At 40.7% G+C, this 21453-nt stretch overlaps 3 protein-coding genes across 8 annotated transcripts; 2 read left to right on the top strand and 1 right to left on the bottom strand.

Moving 5' to 3' along the window:
* Positions 1–2450: 2450 nt before the first annotated feature.
* On the top strand, positions 2451–5809 carry dnaaf4 (dynein axonemal assembly factor 4). 2 transcript variants are annotated; one of them, XM_064313196.1, is made up of 9 exons: positions 2451–2675; positions 2781–2928; positions 3265–3398; positions 3520–3739; positions 3891–4027; positions 4242–4351; positions 4452–4605; positions 4807–4912; positions 5611–5809. In XM_064313196.1, the coding sequence occupies exons 1-9, from the start codon at positions 2553–2555 to the stop codon at positions 5748–5750; spliced, it is 1272 nt and encodes a 423-aa protein (XP_064169266.1). In that variant the 5' UTR covers positions 2451–2552; the 3' UTR covers positions 5751–5809. The 2 variants fall into 2 exon arrangements, with proteins under 2 accessions (XP_064169266.1, XP_064169267.1); XM_064313197.1 differs by lacking the exon at positions 2781–2928 and having other exon boundaries at positions 2664–2780.
* pierce2 (piercer of microtubule wall 2) lies at positions 5149–7861 on the bottom strand. Its single transcript, XM_064313202.1, has 2 exons — positions 7719–7861; positions 5149–6522 (listed from the first exon to the last, which is right to left on the bottom strand). Exon 2 carries the CDS (start codon positions 6492–6494, stop codon positions 6162–6164), a length of 333 nt encoding a protein of 110 aa, XP_064169272.1. The 5' UTR covers positions 6495–6522; positions 7719–7861; the 3' UTR covers positions 5149–6161.
* Positions 7862–7947: 86 nt separating this feature from the next.
* LOC135242213 (cell cycle progression protein 1-like) lies at positions 7948–20841 on the top strand. Of its 5 annotated transcripts, none has more exons than XM_064313195.1 (11): positions 7948–8093; positions 8797–8867; positions 10041–10182; positions 11243–11331; positions 11496–11664; positions 12180–12275; positions 13531–13842; positions 16105–16226; positions 16877–17002; positions 17280–18643; positions 18884–19722. In XM_064313195.1, exons 2-11 carry the CDS (start codon positions 8808–8810, stop codon positions 18894–18896), a joined length of 2493 nt encoding a protein of 830 aa, XP_064169265.1. In that variant the 5' UTR covers positions 7948–8093; positions 8797–8807; the 3' UTR covers positions 18897–19722. The 5 variants fall into 5 exon arrangements, with proteins under 5 accessions (XP_064169265.1, XP_064169262.1, XP_064169261.1 ...); XM_064313192.1 differs by having other exon boundaries at positions 7949–8093; positions 12183–12275; positions 19579–20841; XM_064313191.1 differs by having other exon boundaries at positions 7949–8093; positions 19579–20841.
* Positions 20842–21453: the final 612 nt, after the last annotated feature.

Below are 21453 nucleotides of genomic sequence, written 5' to 3'. Positions count from 1 at the left end.
TATTTGCTTCCATGTTTTTATTCTGAAGGATTCCTGGCTTGTAAATTTTCTGTCCTACTATTTTAATGTTTACCCCAAATTCCTCCTGCAATGGACAAATTCTTTGGATATCGGTTCTTAATATTACAGGTTGCCCTAAATGGACAGTTACTTATGATTTTGAAAATCATGATTTTGTGTAGGGGGCCTTAATTGTAGGCTTAATTTTATGAATTTACATATGCATTCATTTTGTTGAGTGACTGTACTTTGTAAATGATGTCTCCAAAGGAGGACCGCCTATTAAAAGCAGTTAAACCTCAGTAAGGTTTCAGGTCTTGATACTGTCCAACAGTTACAGCATATTATGCCCTAAGAATATATAAGGTATGCTACCATAGCTACTCTTCAGTTTAATAAAACATGGTTTATAGGAACAAATTTTGGGGGAAAAGACACTGATAATTTCCAGTAGGCCAGTTACGACCAATTAACCATCTCTTCCTCATTTCAACATATAATCTTGCAGATATGGGACTGTGCATTTTAATTCATTGATGAAACATTTTGTATTAAATAATGCTGTATTGAAAGGTCACCTGTGCAGTATGAGGATTAAGCTATAAATCCTTCCAGCATGAACATAGAATGGCTAGGAACTCGAAGGACTGTAAGTCCATGTTTAAAAATTTGATTGGAATGCTTAAAACCTAACTCTTCCAGTTACTCCCATCCCATCCCTTGAGAGCGGATTTCATGCCATCATAAAGATGTGGCATTTGAAGGCCTGATGGTAGGACTAAAGTGGTAAATTGATATAGCTCATATAGTTGCTTATGGTTATTTATATGTTTTCCTTAAGGTCATTTTAAACTCCATGTATTGTGCTCTTATATAAGACTGGTTTCATGCTTGACATAAAATGTAAATAATTTCTACTGACAATATAAGCAACATTTGTGTCAAAGAATTTGATTTTAAAAGATTCATAAGGCAAAAACAGGCATAGCTCTTGTTTTATCGCATAACATTGAACATAGATTTTATGATAATGACTATTGTAAATGGCTGTGCATATGTGATATACAGAGAGAGTCCGAACACCTCCTTAATTCTTCAAGCAATCAGCATTATTTATTACTGTCTGTGCAGAAGTCCACATTGATTTTATTTACAAACACATTAGACTTAACTGAGGCTGGACATGTGGGCCTTGTCTTCATAGTATTTCTTTTTGATACTATGAATAGTATCTGTTTCCCTATTGTCTGTTGCTTAATTCAACTGGAGTAAAGAGCGAACAAATGTTATTCACACTTTAAAATGGTACTGTGTGTAAAACTAGTTAGTCCAGCCAATGAAATAATTTATGCAAGCTATAAATTCCCATAACCTTGTATTTTGCATCCACCGGGCCTCTAAGATCAATTAACTGGGTGTTACCCAGGAGATGAGACATTCAGGTCCTGGAAAGTGTCAGAGAGGGACTCTGTCAGAGCTCACAGAGGCCTACGGTATTGATCACAGATATCCTTCCCTCACATACATAAACATGATTAAGATCTGCTACTGACTGATAACAGGTCCAGAGATGTACCCTGCACAGGTCTAGCCCAGTCACATCAACATACATGCCGACCAAATTTGTATTTTTCTTTTAAGTGTACAGTTGTCTTGTAAATGCTCAATCTTAAGATTGATTCTATGTTTTTTACATTTTGGCGCAGACTCTCCCTGAGAAATCCATTGTGACGGGCCAGTCTGAAAAGAATATTTATTAAATGTATTGTTGCAGTAGGCTGCCTTTCAGCGGGGTTATTAACAGACTATAGTAATTTTACTCATCACGAGAAAGTAATTGCTGTTTCTTGGAATAACTGTTAACACCAGATGTCTTTTACATGCTTTATAAATGTTAAATGAAAAGTAGGTTTTAAACACTGGTATAAATAGTCATTAATTGTAAACACAACATATAACAAATTTTTGCCCTGGTGTAATGCTACTCAATGCTTGGTGTAATTTACTTCTGGGTACAGATGAAACTGAAGTTATGTGATTTGTCTGTCTATGAGAAGGTTTACTAAACATGTGGATTAATTTTTATTAGATGAAAAAGTACTTTGAATGCATACATTTGGTTGTCGAAAAAATATATATATTGTTGGGATGATGATTATTGGTGTATTAAAATAATGGATGTAAGTTTTTATGCTTTCCTGTTTTAGCTGCGAATTTCACGGCCGTCCTGTACTCTGACACCAAGACAATGCTAGACTGGTTCAATGAAATCACTGCGTTCATACTTAAATTTTGCAGTTGTGAGAACTTCTTTGCTCAACTCTTGTGACTGGAGCGTCGAGAGAGTAATTCACCAAATGAGAAAATACACGTAGATACAAAGGAGTAGCTCATCTTGCTAAATTGCACGATCTTTGATCGTCAGTTTGCTCATTCCACCCCCAGCAACCGCCAGAGCGTGCCTAGCAACCTTATTGAGTCTCACATTCTGCCATTTTCTTTCATCTTTAGCTAACGTATCTAGGCTAGGCTATCCAAATAAGTTGGAGAAAATGCCTGTAATAGTCCAAGATTACTCGTGGACGCAATCGGAAACTATGATTAATATAAGTGTACCCTTAAAAGGAATGAAACCTGGAAAAGTGGACATATTTGCCACAGATGAATATCTTAAGGTAACGTTAACAATCCCAAACACACTTGCCAGATGCTTCGTGGTTGTAGTAATGTTGACTTAACTTGTGCAGCGTGGATTTCAGCAATTACTCTACCTGTTACAGGTCAGTTTCCCACCATTTTTATTTGAAGTCTTCCTTTTCAAACCAATTGATGATGACAAAAGCGTCGCAAAAATCGGAAACGGTGTGGTCATTTTCAGTTTGCACAAGAAGAATGAGGGAGTATGGGAACAGCTTTCGTTGAAAAACGGTACAGTCCCTCTCTGTTTTTCAAGAAAGACTCGGCTTGTCATTTTGTAGCAATGTTGCTAACTTAATTAACTGAGGTTTGTTCATAAACAGTCAAACAGCTTCTACCATCCACATTGTTTCGAGTTTTGATGTTGTGGAACATCCGACTTTATCATACCTATTGTTGTGGTGTTGTGTGTGTGTTTAACTGTTAAAGGTGAAGAACAAGCGCTGTGTTTTTAAAACTCATTACAATACATTTTGTTAAGATGATGGTTTGTTACTCTGACGTGAACAACGTGGGTACATGCTGATTAAGTTTTGTACTGTTGTCTGTGATCTACGCTGATCTCAGATGACAAGGATAAGTTGAAAGAGATCAGAGAGAGAGCAGTGCTTAAAGCCCAGGAAAAGTCAGAAGCTGACCTAAAAGCCAAAGCCACGAGAAAACAAGAAGAAAAGAAATATGCTCTGGAGAGTATGATGAAGGTGAGGGATCTGTTTTTTCATTATTTGAAAGGTTTCTGTGTGCGTGCATGTGTTTTTGCAAAGTACATTGATGACGCTGAATATGTTTATGATTGAATAATATGCGTTTTACCTTTTTCAGCTGGAAGATGAAGAGAGGGCAAGAATTAAGAGGATTAAGGAAGAGGAGCGTGAGAAAGTGACAGTGGAGATGGAGGCTTGGAAAATTAAACAGAAACAAGAGGTAGAAAAAGAGACGGCACAACGGATGCAAATGATCATGGATGAAGAACACAAGCAGAGGAAGCCAGATGCAACATCTGTATCCAGGTCTGCAGAACACAAAGTTAAGGTCAAACAAGGTAATTAAAATAAATTTTAAAAACTCTTCAAAGAAACAAAAACAAAACAAAACTCCATGTACTTTTTCATTATTAGAGGATTTACTGGACGACAACTTAGTTGTCTACATGCAGCTGCTATGATACAGTTTGCCTCTCTCTTTATAAACAGGTTGCCAAAACAAGTCCATTAAGCCAAAACAGGTGACTTTGCCAGCTCCAAGATGCTCTGGCAATATTAAAGTAAAGTTCACTCCACGAGTGTTTCCCACAGCACTGCGAGAATCCAGGGTAGCCGAAGAAGAGGAGGTTAGCACACTGTCCTGTTCTTATGACATGAACATTATGATTTCCTTTTATTCCAAAGGAGGAAGATTTCCATGAGTACACAATGATAATTAGCATGCAGTCATAATGAACCTGAATCCAAAAGTCATATACTTACACTGTTATATTAAATGATCGATTTGATGTTTGCCTGTAACAACTGCTCGATTGTGCACGCTTGGTTCTTTCTCAACAGTGGCTTAAAAAGCAGGCTGAGGCCAGGAGAGCTAGCAGCACGGATGCACCAGAGTTCAGTGACCTGAAGGAAGAGGAAAGGAACCCCGACTGGCTGAAGGAGAAGGGAAAGTATGAGATCTGCTTTACAGAAAGTGTGACTCTAAAATAGTGGTGCACATCGTCAGAACTGGTGGCTATTCATGCATATGCCTCCTTGTTTTTCTTTTAGCAAACTGTTTGCAACTGGTAACTATCTGGCCGCTGTCAGTGCCTATAATCTGGCCATACAGCTCAACAGAAACATTCCTGCCCTGTACTCCAACCGTGCTGCCTGTCATCTCAAATTGAGAAATCTACATAAAGCCGTAGAAGACTCCTCTAAGGTAAGCGTTACGGTTTAGTTGACCCAATGTTATTCACAAATGTAGTAGTTTAATAAGACTTAACAAAGAGATATACTTTGTATAGTTATATTTTTGTTAAATTTGCCATTTAATAGTGTGTGTGACTACTGTATAGTTAAATATCTACATTTGAAAGCACATTTACTTCCAGCATGGACACACTTTTATTTCCTTTCCCAGGCGCTTACACTACTGATGCCAGCAGTTCCTGATAATGCAGCGGTCAGACTGAAAGCTCACCTGAGACGAGGCACTGCCTTCTGTGAGCTGGAACTTTACGCTGAAGGTCTGTATGCCATGCATAAACAAAGGGCTCTCAGCCTAAATGACACACTGTGTAAGGGACTGAGCTCTGCTTTTGAGTTACCGAAATGTATTTTTTAAATCACTTAACTCTTGTCTGTGAAATAACTGTTTGCTTAATTTACCCCAGTGGCCAGTAGGAGAGTGTTTTTGAACTGCATGTAGCGTGTTATAATCCCAGGGTAACTCGTTCAGAAAAAAATGGATACACTCAATAACTTACTTCATTCATGTCTTTATTTTTTTGCTTACTAAACAACAGGTTTCAGGTCTACATGTGTCAGATATTGTATCATAAAAAATCACTATCCTCCCTTTTATACTCAACCAGACATGATGAGGGCAAGTGAAGGAAATTGCTTCAAAATGTAAATGTGATCATATTCTCATACAAACATGTATGATTTAACAGTCCATATTTTTTGCAGTTGAGTTTTGAACTAACCATTGTTGTGTGCTGTGCATTTATGAGTGATCAACTTCAGTTCACAGGCATGATGCCTGCTTAACATCTTCATCTTGTCCTATATTACAGCGTCCTCTCCTGGAGAAAGGAGGTTACTACTCCTATACAGATTGTGTCTTCTGTAATTTCACAGAATACAGTTTTGTATATAGTTCACAGTAGATCAAGTTAACTAGTTTTGGTTTGCTTCTCAAAATTTCACCATACTTCAACAGGTCTTCAGGATTACCAGTCAGCTCTGAAGATTGACCCTCACAATGAAGCCGTTCAAGCAGATGCAGAAAAGATCAGGCAAATCATTCAGGGAAGCCTGGCTGGTCCCTCTGATTTCCAAGAGGAGCATGTTAGGCATTGAACTGAACCATTATTTGCATTAACCAATTAAAAATACTTTATTGTGACTGTAAACACTTATAGGATTCTGCTGCTTATTTCTTCTGATTACTTGACATTTGATCATTTTTGTTCTAAAGACATTGTACAAAATGCATACACATTTCAGTTGTTCCTAAGGGCATTAAAAATTATGCAACCCTTTCTGTATCAGCATATACCATCAGTTACTATGAAATGGTTCATTTGGACTAGATGAAGAGTCCTTTTCAGGAGAAATTCCAGAGCACATTATCATTTTTACACAATGTGAATAGCACACAAAAATGTCACGTGCCACATCTAAAGCAAAGGCAAGATTCACAAACCAGCAGTTAAAATGGAAAACAGGGGTGCAAAGTATACGTAATTTTACTCAAGGCAGTTAAATTACTCATAGAGTATTACGCAGATTAGGACAGTCATACACTCTGCTTCTATCCACACTTGTATTGAATGAGTTATTCCGGTACATCCCACACTTGTTGAGGTGGTCTGAGAATTGCATTGACACTGGGTGGTAGGAGCAAGGCGAAGATTCATATGTGGGTGGGAGCAAGCCGTAGACGCTGGATGTCGTTTTGTAGAGGATGTTCTGAGGTTTGCTGTCTGCAGATGGTGCAGATGCAGAATCAGATTGCATCATGCATGAAAACACAGGGTTACCAGGGTTTGTGCACACGGGTGGATCACTGTAATTTGATCCCGGCTGAACTTCTTTCGACATCGCCCTGATGTCTCCTTTGGCTTTCACCCTAAGAACAAATAAGAGCAATTATGGGTGAGCAGGAGAATCATTTTTTACTGATATTTGGTTGGCTTGCTGTTATTTCAGTCACATTTGCTAGCAGCTACCAATCACAGCCTTGTCCATACTGCAGCAAAAGGACTAACCAAAATAGCATCAATTCATTTGCAAAAGTTTTTGATTCATTGAGTTTTTCTGGTATGGAAAATGAAGAACTAATGTAATTTTAAAGCATACTTTAAACCAACAGTGTTCCCTTTCAACTGAGTTTTCTAGAAATCTGCAAATAACAGGAAAAACAAGTGCAAAGCATGCAAGGGTATATAATTCCATAATACCAATGCATTTGATTACACCACTTGGCCTGTTCGGGGCTCTAGGAAACTTAAAAAGCCCAGCCCAGATCAGACTAAAAATAAACCACAGAATAACAATTGTGAATAGGAAATTGCTATGGCTATATTCCACAATTTAAATGTGTGTAAATGCATGTATGGGGGATATCACCAGTGGGCCAGAACCCTGTGGCAGACCTTACATTTCACAAACAACTTAGCCTAAAGCCCAACTTTGGTGTGCAATGTTTGGTGTATCCACAATGTCCATCCGGGACAGGATTATTTTTATCATAACGTTTAAAGGACTGTATTATGTTGTTGGGCAACCAAAAACAAAACGTCTTTCTCAATTCTCAGATAAAAGATAGCAGGTCTAAACAACTCATTCAAGTGCTAAGAAATGTTCGCGACTAAGCCAATACATGTTGCTAAGAAAAGTTTTATTGGGATGGCAGGTATGCCATCCCGCCAAGTTACGGGGGCATGTAGGCCTATAACTGTACCAAACCGTCCTTTTTCAATTATAGTACGCAACTTTGGTGACAAGTTGTTTTTTTTAATGATTTGCGTAAAAATAACCATATGGCCTAACAACAGTTAACCAAGCTCAATAGATTTGTTATTTATAATAATAATAATAATAATAATAATAATAATAATAATAATAATAATAATATTTAGACGTATATAGTCTAATAGTAAGTTATTATAGCTAGCTGACGGTATAAAGTGCCTATAACTTCATTAATTTCTTTATTTTATTAAATACATTATTAATATATTATTCCTTCAAGCTTGAACAGAGACAGCTTCAGATATGTAGCGGCCCAGATAGATAAATTGCTAAAATATAGCGTTAGCGTACCTTAATTGCCGAAGATGCGAGGGTTAAGACCAGGTTAAGACAGAAGGCAATCGAAATGTAATAGGGAACATTTTGTTATGGTTACTCGACGTTAGCAACCGAATCTGAAAACGATTAGATCATGGGTAATGACGTTCAGCAGTGGTAACTTCATACAACATAGCGAGCTGGCCATTGTAAGAAAAAACTTCAATTCCCAGCTAAGGCTATGGTTATTTCCATTAGCTGATGCCATTGGTCGCAACGACACTGTCGTTGTTTGTTGACGATGATGACGTATGAGGGCGCAGTTGGGACTGAAAACAAGAGTGGTGCTGCGTAATTTCGCTGTTCATTCTTCGTTTTTGCGTAACGCTGGATACAGACAACCGTAAGGTAAGCATTAGCTCTATATGACCGTTTTTATGATAGATTTGGATGCATTCGCAGATTATAATAGTTAGGCAAAGGCAGCTGGCAAATTGGCTAGCTTACTGCATTTAATTTTCTGGCTAGAGCTAGCTTGCTAACTCTTGTAATGGGCAAATCGCTAGCATTAGCTAGCTTGTTAGCAAAGTAGCGAGATAGTTACGCCTCTGCGGCAGCTTTGCATCATCCATCAGATAGCTAGCTAGGATGCGTATCTCCAGGTAAATTTACAGCAACAGTTCAAAACCAAATTTGAATGTTGAAATGGCATGCTTATGCGATGGCTAATTAAATATTCTGAGTTGGCAGCCAGTTTGGTTAATTGCAAGCTAAAACTACGTAACGTTACAGTAGTTGGATGGTACTACTAACACAACTTGTGTGTAGACTGCAGTTTCACATTAACAGTGTCTGCATCGAACAACCTGTATGTTTTTGCGTAGACCAGAATGAGCGTTAAATCACCCAGATTTATTCTAAGCTACTGGTTCTTCGCCTTTTGCACCGGGAAGTGTGAAATAACGTTATGGTTAGTGCTGACACATATATGCGTATACATACGCAAGTAGATGTTCGGAAGCCCACATTTAATAGAGAACGATAATTATTGTCCTGCTTTGTTTATTTTGATATTCTTGCTGTACTGTAGTGGTGTGTTATGTGTTAACAGGTGGTGGAAATATGTCAGAGAGTTCAAGTGACACCGAGTCTTCTTGCGGATGGACCATCATAAGTAATGAGGTACTGTGTCCCAACCAATAAATCCCAAACTACTTTATCCACATACAGTACAAATCTTGCTGCTCGCTGAAACATACACTGCTTTCAAATAAGCAAAAGCATTATATAACCTTCAGCTGCTGTTATGTAGCAGTTAAGGGGATGTGTGCAAATGACATGTAAATTGCTTGCGTTTTGCTTTTGCAGTCAGACATTTCTGTCTTTTTATTGGCTACATAGCTAACGAGCTGTTTGGTAACAGCACACTACTAAATAGAACTACAAGTTAGCAATTTTGTATTTAGCAGACGCTCTTATCCAGAGCGACTTACAAAGTAGTAGAGCAGTAGGAGTGAACATTCAACTCTCGCAGGGTCAATGATTAACCTTCAAGTGGCAAGAAAACAATATAGTTCATTGACAGTAAGTACTGTGTTGCATTCCCTTGCAGTTTATTACTTCAATTTAGCAAACACTCTTATTCATACCTACTAACAATGTAGAATGTACACTGCAAAACAAAAATGAACAAACAAACCCATACAGTATATATTTCTGGGGGATGATATGGGACCCTGAGCAAGGATCCAAACTATAAACTTTACAGCAATTTAATGGCATATATGCTTTTTAAATAGCTGGATGTTTCTTAATGTGAGATCAAAACTGTCACTATCTGTACATCGGTTTGTCATTCACCTTTCTATAGTTGAGTTTAAGTTTGGTGTGTGATAATGTACCAGACATGACACTTTATTGGCGTAAACATGTTGCCTACATTTTATTTTGCTGTTTCTGATTTTTTTTTGTTGCCTCTTTGGTATATTGAATGCCGTTTCAGGTTCTTGAAAAATCTATGAAGGGGAATGCTTTTTCCTTGGGATGTACAGAGGTAGTTTTGACACAAGAGTATAGAATTATAATGAAATTGACGGCTTCCTACCATTTGAAATGGGATTAACTGTCAAAGACATAGTCATCAGTATTTGTGTGGCATATGTGAGGTGATACTTGTAATTGTACATAATTGTGCTGCCTTTGCTGGGGCGGTGTCTGTGAAGTTTAGGTGTGTGCAGGACTAGTATGACGAGTGAATGTTGTGGCTGGGTGAGCATTAGACATGTTCTCTCCTGGAATGGAGGCCTGCGCACTGAGTGCAGTGTGAAAACGGCAGGTGTGTGTTGTGATTTCTAGGGCTCAGACATTGAAACCCTGGGGCCAGAGCATGGAGCGGACAGCAAGCCTCAGCGTTCTGAGAGTCTGGATGGGGAGGAGACACAGGAGGAGGAGGAGGAGGTACAGGAGGAGGTGCAACAGGAGCCATCTGTGCTTCAGGGTAGGTGTCCACGACAGCGGAATTTCTTACTGTAGACTGTTGCTTTTTGCTTTAGATTTATGTTCTTACATTGACCTCGCATTTCCACTGTAATTGCAGAAGGTGCTCTCGGAGTTTACTACATTTATGTTCAGTTAAATATAGTATAGAAGATTTCCCCTTTTTTCTTTTTTTTTCCTCCTTTAGGGAAATGTAAGGTTTGATTTATTGTAGCCCTGCTGGTGTGCAGTGTCACAGCCCATGAAGCTTTCTTGACTCCACCTACCTATCTAGCTCTATACGTACAGGCATAATAAAAGAAGAAATGAGAATGAAACTTTTTGTTAAATGAGTTCATTTTTGCATAATCATATTATGAAATAGCACGAGGTGCAATGCACATTTTATCTATGACCAAGGTTATGCAACCTTTCATCTATCCTTCCCCCTTCTGGTCCCAGCAAGATCGGTTATGTGGGAGATTATTATTATTATTATTATTATTATTATTTGCATACCCATGTATCACACATTCCAGAAACATATGTAGGTGTGCCAGTATGTGTGTATGTATCTACATAAATATGCACATATCCGCACACTTACATACATACACAAATACAGTTATTTGTTCCAATAATTGACATATATCACCTGTGCCTGATGCAGCTATTCTGCATTTGTCCATCTACTTTACATTCTGAGTGCTCACAAGTCCTTTGTTACTTAGGTACCCCACGGGACAGACAGAAACATTTATTATGCATTAGGTGTTTCTGTCTAAAATGTATAAAGTCAAAGTAGTTTGGGGTCCAACTAAACTACTTTGACTTTATACATGATTATCCTATTCCTTTTGGGCGATATCTCCTTCTGTTCTATTGGCTGGGGACACGAATGCCTGTGGAAAAGACAGTGTTCCACAGCAGCATGCTCAAAAGATGATGTGTGGATCGTGAATTTGAACCGAAGTCTTTTGACCTATACGCTCAATCTATTCAATATTGGTGCAATTTTGTGTACATGGTTATTCAAAGTGAACTGGTGGGTTAAAAAGCTATTCTATGTCAATATGTTTCAGCTGAGCAACACAGTGAATCATGGATTGAGTCATCTCTTGACAATACTCTAAAAGAGGAAACGCATGAACAGCCAGAAGGTGTTTCTGAGGTAAAAATGAAATAAATGCATAAAAATTGCAAATGCTCAATATGTGACTTTTGTTGACAGACTGATTCATTCTTTATGTTTTAAAGCTCTATGATCTTAAAAAAAGAATTGCTACATGAAAGTTCACCTGTGGTATGTGCACTGTGTGACTGTTTCTATCTTAGGCCGTGGTTGGGCATGTGACACTGTGTTCCTCGAGCGAGCACTCGGATATCATGACTCTAGAACCATTGATGGTGGCAGAGCCAGAGGCATCATGGGAGGAGCAACAGGACCTCTACTTGGGCACCTCCTCCAGTAGCCAGTACACATTCAGCACCTTGGAGACGACTCGTAAGTCTTGCCTACTCGTGCTACAGCACTTAAAAACACGCTCTTCCTCCCTATTGACATACATGTCACCAAAAAGCATACATGTGACCCTGAGCAAAGTGGGACCACAAGGCATTGTTTAAAATGAACAAATAAATATATAGACAGACAGACAGACCTGTGATGGATTGGCGACCTGTCCAGGGTGTATTCCTAGCTCTCGCCCAATGCATGCCAGAATAGGCTCCAGCCCCCCTGCGACCCTGATCACGAATACGCGGTTTAAATAATGGATAGGTTGGTGGATGGATGGATGGATGGATGGATGGATGGATGGATGGATGGATGGATGGATGGATGGATGGATAGATAGATAGATAGATATAAAATCAGTATGAAGTGCTTTGATAATAGTTACATTTGGAAAAAAGTTCTAGCAGTGTGCATCAGGGTAGGAAAATGATCATGTGAGGAAATGGGCAGAAGAGAAGAATCAACAAAAAGAAAGCTTGTTTTTGCTTGTTTTCATTTGAAAGCAGGCTTGTTCGTGGGCCATTGGAAGCTTCCAGAAAGTCTCTGGGACTTGGGCAGTCGTCTGAAAGGGCATCTGTCTGGCAGCTGCTCGGTCTCAGGTGGTCTGTTCTGAGCTCGAGTAAACTTGATAGTGTGCTTGACTTGCTCAACCTGGCCCAAGGCTGCAGGGTCTCAGATAAGCTGCTGTCAGGACTAATTCTGTGTGCCGTTGTAAACATGTTCCACCATGTAGAAAGGCCTGGTGGTTTTGCAACCCTGCTAGCAAACATTTTGGTTTCGGACCTAACATTTGCGTTTCAGCATGTTTTTTTTGGCTTTGTGTGCTGTGGAGCCATAGAGATTTTGTTGCATACTTGGTTCATGACACCTGGAATTGTTCTGTCTGTTGAAACTTTTTGAATGTAATTATGGTTATTATTGTGTTGCTCTTTTAAAAGGCGATGGACACATTCTTGAATTTGATAGTCAGTAACTCTATACAGTGTGTGCAATGTATGATCCTTTAAAATGAACGTCATACATATGGCAGATTGGACAGAGAGGTTCACCTTGGCCAATAAAGTGTAACCTGAGGGCACAAGCCCTTGTTGTGCTTTCAAAATAAACTAACCTAACCTTTCCTCTGGCACAACACTGGTGTTGCCCATTCCTATTTTAGGCTTTGAGTCACTGCTTTTACCAGGCTATTTCCTAATAGCAAACCTGACACTAATGGCATCTTTCGCAAGTGTCTTGATGCCTTGCCCGACCGATTTCTTTATCAGCTTTTGTTATCAGTAAAGTGGAAACGTGTGTTTTGTTGTTTGCTGAATCATATTTTGGATCAAATAGAATCAAACTCTACTGCTTTAATTGCATTTCTGTGGCTTGACTTTGGAGCCAGTTGCTGTACACTGCTCCAAAGCTCAGAGAGACTGTGTTGCTGGATATCAGCGCTCACTGGAGTGTGTGTGGACAGAAACAAGCCAGACGCGTGGGCTGTTAAAAATAGCATGTCTTTTATCGTAGTAACGGCTATAATGGCTCCATTTGGCACTTCATCTTGATCTGCCAGACAAAGCAACCTTGGAGCAGTCTGTTTATAAATAATCACAGTTATAACAGAATAAAGAGGCTATCTTTACAGCTGCAGCATATGTTTCTAACACTGACCTGTCCTGTGAATGGTGCATATGGACTGCATGTGCATATGGCTGTTAGTTATGACCCTGCCGTCTTGTCTTTGTTGTAGCTCATTTCCTGTTCTGTTGTGTATGTGTGAATACATGCACCTGTGTGTATGTTTGTGTGTGCATGTGTATGCGCGCTTGTGTGCATGTATGTGTATGTGTGTGTGTGTGTCCTTTTCCTCAGCCTCACTGCCTGTGGAGCCCTCAGGGAGAGACTCCAGCAGCAGCAGTGGGGAAGAGGAGGTGCGGGAGCCCAGCCCGGCACTGCGGAGGCGCAGGGTGAGGAAGAGCACAGCCTCCACGTCTGAGACGGAGGAGGCTAAGAGTCTTGGGCCTGGCCAAGAGGGACCGACCATGCAGCAGGAGCAGGAGGTGCAGGAGGTGCAGGAGGTGCAGCGGGCACCTCCTCCTCCAGGACACGGCAGTGGAACTCTTAACAAGTGCATCCTGCTGGCCCTGGTGATCGCCATCAGCATGGGCTTTGGTCACTTCTACGGTGAGTGTCTTTGGGACATCTGGTACATCTTGAGTTATTCCCGCAGTTTATCCTCTTTTGCTTATTCATGTATATTCTAAGGGTGTCAACCTCAAGTCCAACCTTGAGTGTCTTTGTGGTTTCCTTCTAAGAGTATTTCTGTTATTTGTGTTCTGGGCCAAATAAAAGGCAGTTTGCCAATTAGCTTTTTGTATAGTTTCTATCTGTTCACCATGTGCTGCAGTGGTCATTGCCCAGCCCTGCATCACAGTATGTTCATGCGTGTATGTAGTCAGGCGCACAGAGAGGTGTTTTTATGTCAATAATGAATTTGTTCTTCCACTGACTAATTGAGATGGCTGTATCTGGCAGTAGATGCTGTGTATTTACCTGTAGGCTTGCTTTGAGGTACCAATATGGACCATGGCACGTACAGTAGCATTCCAGTCTCCTGAGGGGTTGACATTCAGTATTTTGGTCAAACAAGGTTCTTTCAGTCTCAGGAAGGACACACAAAGCATGTGCGCATCACCGTTAAAAATATTGAATCAAAGGCACTGTCACATGGAAGAATAGTCCCTTCCACGAGTCAAAAAAATGTCAATTAAACCGTGATGGGGACTGGGGGTTCAGATAACTTGTTTTTCATTTTTAGCAGCTGTGACTATCAGCACAGCTTGTTTTGAGAATTGTCTGATTGTCTGCACAGCTCACATGGTTAATGTTTAGAGGTTTTGATTTTCTGCCCAGTTGATTTGTCTTTGTTCTGATCTTCCTTGCCAGGAAAATTTGAAGGTATGAAGTAATGCATGGATAGATAAGTCAGATATGACTTATCTATCAAATATAATCAAATATCCTATAATATAATTTTAATAGATTAGTTGTGACTGAAGCTTTACACATAACAACAAGTTCATGTTTTGTGTAATTGCAATTGTGTGTTTTTCTAAAGTGTGTCACCACAACTGTGTGAAACTCACTTAATGATTAACAGACAAAGCCCCTCACTATGTACATTAGCTATATGAAGGATGCATTCGTATCTCATAGGATGACAGTTTGGTTCTCATATTTAACATCCCAATTCTTGTTGGACTAATACTGTGCACCTAGTTATTCTGGTTGTTTTAATGGCATAGGGCTGTATAAGTCTCTACAGCTGATGGCAAATAAAAATAAACTGTGCTGACATTGAAATGTTTGAAAAATTAGCTATTTTTAATATTTCAGTCACTACCCTGTCATCCTCTCTTTTAAGTGGACTAAATTCTGTACTATTGCATGGAGGTGTTTTGCCAAGTTCTATCTGTAGCATGAGTTTTTTCCAATTTTTTATTTATTTTTTGGGACGCCCATTCATATCCATTGTCAGTACTCATTGCTACATCTTCTGTTATCGATTCAGTAGAGCGCAGACAAGCATGTGCTCTCCTCTGAAGCATGTGATGTCAGCTGCGGCTTCTTGTTACACTGCAGTCAACAAGTCACGCTTACAGATATGTGACAGTGGAAGAAACTTAACGTGCAGCTCAACAGGTCAACTGTGAGCACCCGATTGACCAGTGGGGGTCGCTGATGAGCACTGAGGGGTGGTCATCCTGGTTGACTGAAACCCTCCCATCCCTGGGCCACACTAGAGCAACTGTGCATCGCCCAGTGGGTCTGCTGACGCAATGTAGACTCAATGCCATACTGTGGGGTCCATCCATGCACTTGGAACAGTACTTTAACAGCATGAGCCACCCTGCAGCTCCTGCCTTTGAAATTTCACCAAATGGTTCAGTTTACATTAATATATATATTTTTCACTCTTAACAATTTAACCTACATGATCTTAATGAAGAGGTCTTGCATGTGGGTGAGACTGTATAATTTTTGTTGGGGGTTGAATAGAAAGAAAGTTTCCGTTTCTAATCCTCCCTGTGTGAACAGAGAATGGCTAAAAAGCATTATGAACAGCACTGCCACACTGGCAAAGTGAAAGTGCTCTCTGGTCAGCTCTCAAAACAACAGGAATGAAAACCTGCATGCTGTGCTCCCATTTTACCCTTGTGTTTGGTGCATGATGTTTATTCATGTGTTAGGCTTGAAATTGATCTTCATTCCTGATGTTGTGAGGAACTTCACAGTTGTTGTGTGCCATTTAATCCGGTTTGGCACTGAAGGCACCGCAACTATTTGAGCACAAGCACAATTTTAGCACATTTTCCTCAGTAATCTGCCTCCATTGGCCCAAAGGCATTGTTTCAGCTCCAGTGCTGATTTACTTCATCTTTGCAGGTACGGTCCAAACCCAGGAGAGGCAGAAGATGGCGGATAAAATGCGCGGGATCGAGCCGAGCGATGCGGCTGCAGACCTGCAGAAGTGTCGCAGGGAGAGAGACGTCATCGCGCAGAGCAAGGTCGGCCCCTCTGCGCTCCTCTGTCCCGTCCAAGTCAGGCTCACGGCAGCAAGCCCAAAATCAATCCTGCCGAATGACTGAGCTGTGCTCGCCACATCCCACAGACCTTCTGATTCTCCGTAACTCCTGATGAGCTAACACCAAAGATCTGTTATGCTTATCCTGTCATATTTCAGTCCTATGTGTTATCATTTCAGAATCATTTTTTATAGCACTGTTCTTTTTTCTCAATGATTTTCTCTGTTATGTGGTTATCTTACTGTGCTTCAGTCTGTTAGATACTCACATACTGTAGTATCATCAGTTGCTTTGCAGTTTGTACTGTCTTCATTGGTGAACTTTGTTACAGCTGTAACTGCCTCCCAACATTCCCTACATGCACTCTCACATCGTAAGAAGGTGGAGCTGTTTTTATTTATATTTAGATATCGGTGGTTGTGAGAAAAGCTGTTCATTTTTTAAACCAGACTTTTCACATTAAAGAGATTCAGCAGAGATTCAATAGCATGGAACCAATATTATTATAATGAAATTAATTGGTCAGAAGTTTACATCAAAACCTTCTTTGATGACTAAAACCATTGTAGTTATTTTTTTTAATCTTTGATCTTAATGTGCTCACCTCAGCTACGCTGTTTCTGCACATCTAGGAAGTGGTTCAGCACCTGAGAGAAGACCTAGAGGAAAAGCAGGCCATGGTGCTCTCCCTCACTCAGATTATGGATAAGATAACTAAAGAGAACCATCAGCTCAGGTTGAAACAGTCTCAGCAACAGGTAACTCCCATCCACATTTTGAAGAGTGAAATACTCACCAGTACAGTCCAGAGAACAGAAACATGTATATAGTTACTACCCTGATGCTGCGACAGAATTCACCATCCGTGTTCTTGTTTGGCTCATGTTGTCATGTCGCAACAAAAGCTTGTGCCATTTTCGTCATAATACTTTGAATCTATGGTAAGTACTGTGTAAATATGAAGATTAACAAATTAGAGCCGTTTCCATTCCGCATACACTTTGACGAGTAGCTTTTATTTTCCTTTGAAACCAGGCCCAGAAAAAAGAGCTCACTGAGAGACTAAAGCAGAGCGCGCAGGAGAAGAATGATATGGAGTTCCATCACAGACACTTGGCCACAGAGAACCAGCAGCTGATGAGCTCACTGGAGCACGAGGAGCAGTCACTGTCCGCCCTGCAGGAGGAGCTGCTGGGCCTCCGCACCCAGATCCGGGACCTGGAGGAGAGGGGCGCGGGGGCTGATTCCGTCTTGTCGGAGAACCAGAAGCTGAAGGAGCACCTGGAGGAGGAGAAGCAGCGCATCCGGCTGTTCCTCAGCCAGAAGGAGGCGCTGGTGGCAGAAGCGCAGACGTTGCGGCAGGAGCTGGACCGGGAGCGGAAGGCAACAGACCAACTGAAGGAGGAGCTGGAGCAGCTGAGCGGCCAGAGCACGGCGGAGTCTGACCCGGAGACAGAGGAGCTGCGGGCCAGGCTGGCCGAGCTGGAGAAAAAGCTGAGCTTTGAGCAGCAGCGCTCTGACCTGTGGGAGAGGCTGTACGTAGAGACCAAGGAGGACCGGGCAAAGGGAGACCAGCAGCCCAGAGCCAAGAAGCCCCGGGATGGCATCATCGGAAAGGTGAAGGACACCTTCGACGCCGTCAAGAACTCCACCAAGGAGTTTGTTCACCACCACAAGGAGCAGATCAAGAAGGCCAAGGAGGCTGTGAAGGAGAACCTCAGGAAGTTCTCAGACTCTGTGAAGTCCACCTTCCGCCACTTTAAGAATTCTGCCTCTCGTGTATTTGAAAAGGCCCGTAAGCCTCAAGACAGGAAATTCCACGAGAGGAAAGCAGGACTCCACGGGCGCCAGCAGGACCGTTCAAGGGAGCACAAGCAGGAGAAGGACTCTGGCAGTTCTTCTTGGCAGGCTCGGCCCCACAAACCCCTGCATCAGCACCCACGCAAATCTACGGCTGATACCTTTCAGGCTGACCGTAACACCAGAAAGCCAGGGCCTACAGCCCAGAAGGACTCTGACTCAGCTCGTCACGGGAAGAGGCCTAAGGGGTGCTCTGGCGTATTTGACTGCGCCTATCAGGAATCCATGAGCCTGTTTAACAAGGCCCTGGAGCCCATCCGAGCAGACGAGTTCAACCAGCTGATCCACAGCTACCTCCAGCAGGAGGTAGACCACTTCCACCACTGGGGGGAGCTGGAGAGCTTCATCAACAGCTTCTTCCACAATGGTGTCTTCATCCATGATCAGATGCTGTTCACAGACTTTGTCAGTGGTGTGGAGGACTACCTGGAAGACATGGATGAATATCAGCGCTACAACGATGATGTATTTGAAGATCTTGATGATTATGTCTACAAGCACTTCTTTGGAGATAGCTATTCAAAACAGTTTGGGCCTAGGTGAGTTTTTCCCTCATCGGCAACCGGTCTTTCGGTAAGCGTTAACCATCCTGGATGCCGTGATTTACAACTTGTGCATGAGATAAATCTTTCCTTGGAACGAATGCTGTTGAAAGCATGGTGTGTACCACGTTTTGTGGTAGCTAACAGTAGAGATGGACAAAAGTATATCTACAGTAGGGATGGGCTGTTAGTTTGCTTGCTGGTAAATGTAATACCGTGTTTTCTCTATGATTCTAGGGAACAGCACTAAGTGTGTCAGTTGGCTGCACCTGCACACTGGGCCAGGTTATGTTCACATGTGCCTAGAAGTGGTGAATGGAGCATCTTAAAATTCTGTGGGATATATGAGCAACCATTTGTGGTTTTAAGTCAATTGAAATGAGACCAGAGAAGGCAACACAAAAATAATTTATTTTTTAACTATTCAGACTTAGTCTGGGCCCAGTCTGCGGACCTAGAAGTCCTCCCCTAAAACTTTTTGCCCAAGACTCTTTGGGTTTGAGCCCGCCTCCAGTTTTGGGGCAGGCATTGAACAGGCACTGTGTCAATTTGTTTTTAATATCAGAAAAACAAAATAAGCAAGGAATTAGCATCACAAAAAATACATTGATAGGGTTAGATAACACCTATGAAAATGATTCCCATTTTACTTTTTTCTGCATGGAGATTGTCCATCACACCTCACACAGACTTAATGAGCCAATGTGCTCATGAACAGAACGAGGTGAGAATTCACAGCCTTGGCTTCAACTGCAGGATGTGAAGATCGCTGCGGATTTCAATTTTTTTCTCATTTTTTTTTGTTTTGCATGCAAACAAGACGTTTCAGCACAGATTATGAAGACGTGGAAGAGGCTTAGGCTATAAGCGTTTGCACAATGCATAGATGCTGTTTCTTTTTTCTTTTTTTTTTTGTTGTTGCAAATTTACAGTAGACCCATTGCAAAGCCAACCACAAAAAGGAAGCAGGACAGGCCGTCCCGGCACCACTGGCAGCAGCACCGGGCTCATCCTCGCCCCCAAAAAGAGAGGAAGTGGAGCAAGCCGGGACGTTCTACTGGCAGACATATGGCAGATGTCAAAATCGAGCTTGGCCCCTTGCCTTTTGATCCAAAATATTAACAGTGTCCTAGTCAAACCATTTGTTTTGATGATTGCTTAATCTGAAGTGGAATTTTTTTTTGCTGTAGTTCATCTGATGGATTTGACAGAAAAATTCTTTAATTTTTTTTTTTTTTTTACTTTGCACAGTGTTTAGTTTTAAAGTTAAGTTTTTAAAAAATTCAACTCACGGCTGGCTAAATGGTTTGTTGCATTCTTGTGTGGTGCTGCAAATCATTTCTGTCCTGGATCGGCAGCTGTGATGTTGCTCTGTCTTTAACTTCATGAGTCATGTGGCCACAAACACACTGAAATATGTTGCAGTATTGTTTCCTGTAAATTTTTGCCATTGCAATAAGTCTGTTCTGTTTCTTGGGGAGTGGTTGTGAATTGCATTGTACCAAAAGCTTTATTGCAGATATTGCTAAGGTTAGTTATCTTTAGATCTTCTTTTCTCCAGGGTTTTGTCAATAGTGTAATTCACTGTCATCTCTTGTCAAATTTGAAGGTTATACAAGAGTTGTAGTATAACTGAACATCTCCTTTATACCATATAAATTAATCTGGATATTAGCAATTCCCAAACACTGGTACGGTGTTGATATTTGGCATAACAATAAGTGCAGTATAACTACACAACAGATTTAATCCTATATCTGAAAAGCAATTATATTACGTGGCACATTACCACAGATTTCTGGCAAAGGACCAAAATACTAGTCTAATTTAATTCTTTTCTGGGAGATTTGATGTGCTGAGTTGATTTTCTCTTAGATTAAAATTGTGATTTATTAACCTATATTTTCCCTATAATAAATAAGTCACTTATTTCGAATTCCTGCATGTACAGTACTTGGACCATCATAGTCCATCCAAATGCATTGTGTGGATTTGTCTTTTTGCTGCTATTTTTGGAAATTAAACAAGTGTGCATTTGCAATATAGAAAAAGATAATTTGCTAAAAAGTCCAATAACATTCCAGTGAATTGTAGTTTCTTTTTCTTGCGCTGATGAAACATTTTTGTTTTCCTTACAGTTATGATGATAAAGGTCAGTTCACAGTAGCTGTCTAGTAATAAAAAGGAAAAAAGTTTGGCTTTGTTGTTCTTTTCCTTGAAATTGAGCATAAATGGAAAATTACTGGAGAACAGGCAATGTAGTCTTGGTGGTGTTCCAGTCTTATGAGCAATTCAGAACAACGTTAGCAACATATACCTGGAATCTTCAGGAAACAGATGTTCCGCTGACACATTTCACTGGACAATTTAGGAACATAATCCATAAATGTCCAACATGCCAACCTGTGAAGAACTAGAGGTGGGCGGCAGGCAGAATGGCTGGTGATTATGAGTTATTGTTAAGGCATATATGGAGACCATGAATTTGTGAGTGAGTGCTGACTATCATCCAGAACAATCCCTGATTCTTGTACCAAATGTAAAGTAAGAAATTATTTGTAAAATATATTTTCTGGTCATACTAATTCAGGATGATAACTAAGGCCAGAGAACAGTATTTCACACTCGCACAGGCATTCATAAATGTGGCAAAACGGCAATGTTGTGGAAAGTGCCTTCGGACTTCAAGTTGTACAGTCCACACCCAACAGATCAACGAGAGTTGGGTGAGATGGACTCAGGCGTCCTAGTGAATTCCAATAATGTCACACTGCAATAAACTGTATTCTCTTTTTACAGCACTAGAT

This window comes from Anguilla rostrata, chromosome 16, assembly GCF_018555375.3.
Source record: "Anguilla rostrata isolate EN2019 chromosome 16, ASM1855537v3, whole genome shotgun sequence".
Lineage (NCBI taxonomy): Eukaryota > Metazoa > Chordata > Actinopteri > Anguilliformes > Anguillidae > Anguilla > Anguilla rostrata.
Note: the sequence above shows the minus strand (reverse complement) of the source record. Positions and strands in the feature narration are given on the sequence as shown.

What these genes read in the sequence shown, in the direction of transcription:
- dnaaf4 (XM_064313196.1), top strand. Translation starts at nt 2,553, where the DNA reads ATGCCTGTAATAGTCCAAGATTACTCGTGGACGCAATCGGAAACTATG. An exon ending in CTCTGGAGAGTATGATGAAG is followed by an intron (nt 3,399 to 3,519) that starts GTGAGGGATCTG and finishes TACCTTTTTCAG; the next exon opens with CTGGAAGATGAAGAGAGGGC. An exon ending in CCGTAGAAGACTCCTCTAAG is followed by an intron (nt 4,606 to 4,806) that starts GTAAGCGTTACG and finishes TTCCTTTCCCAG; the next exon opens with GCGCTTACACTACTGATGCC.
- pierce2 (XM_064313202.1), bottom strand. Translation starts at nt 6,494, where the DNA reads ATGTCGAAAGAAGTTCAGCCGGGATCAAATTACAGTGATCCACCCGTG.
- LOC135242213 (XM_064313191.1), top strand. Translation starts at nt 8,808, where the DNA reads ATGTCAGAGAGTTCAAGTGACACCGAGTCTTCTTGCGGATGGACCATC. An exon ending in CAGCACCTTGGAGACGACTC is followed by an intron (nt 11,665 to 12,179) that starts GTAAGTCTTGCC and finishes TTCATTTGAAAG; the next exon opens with CAGGCTTGTTCGTGGGCCAT. An exon ending in TGGCAGCTGCTCGGTCTCAG is followed by an intron (nt 12,276 to 13,530) that starts GTGGTCTGTTCT and finishes CCTTTTCCTCAG; the next exon opens with CCTCACTGCCTGTGGAGCCC.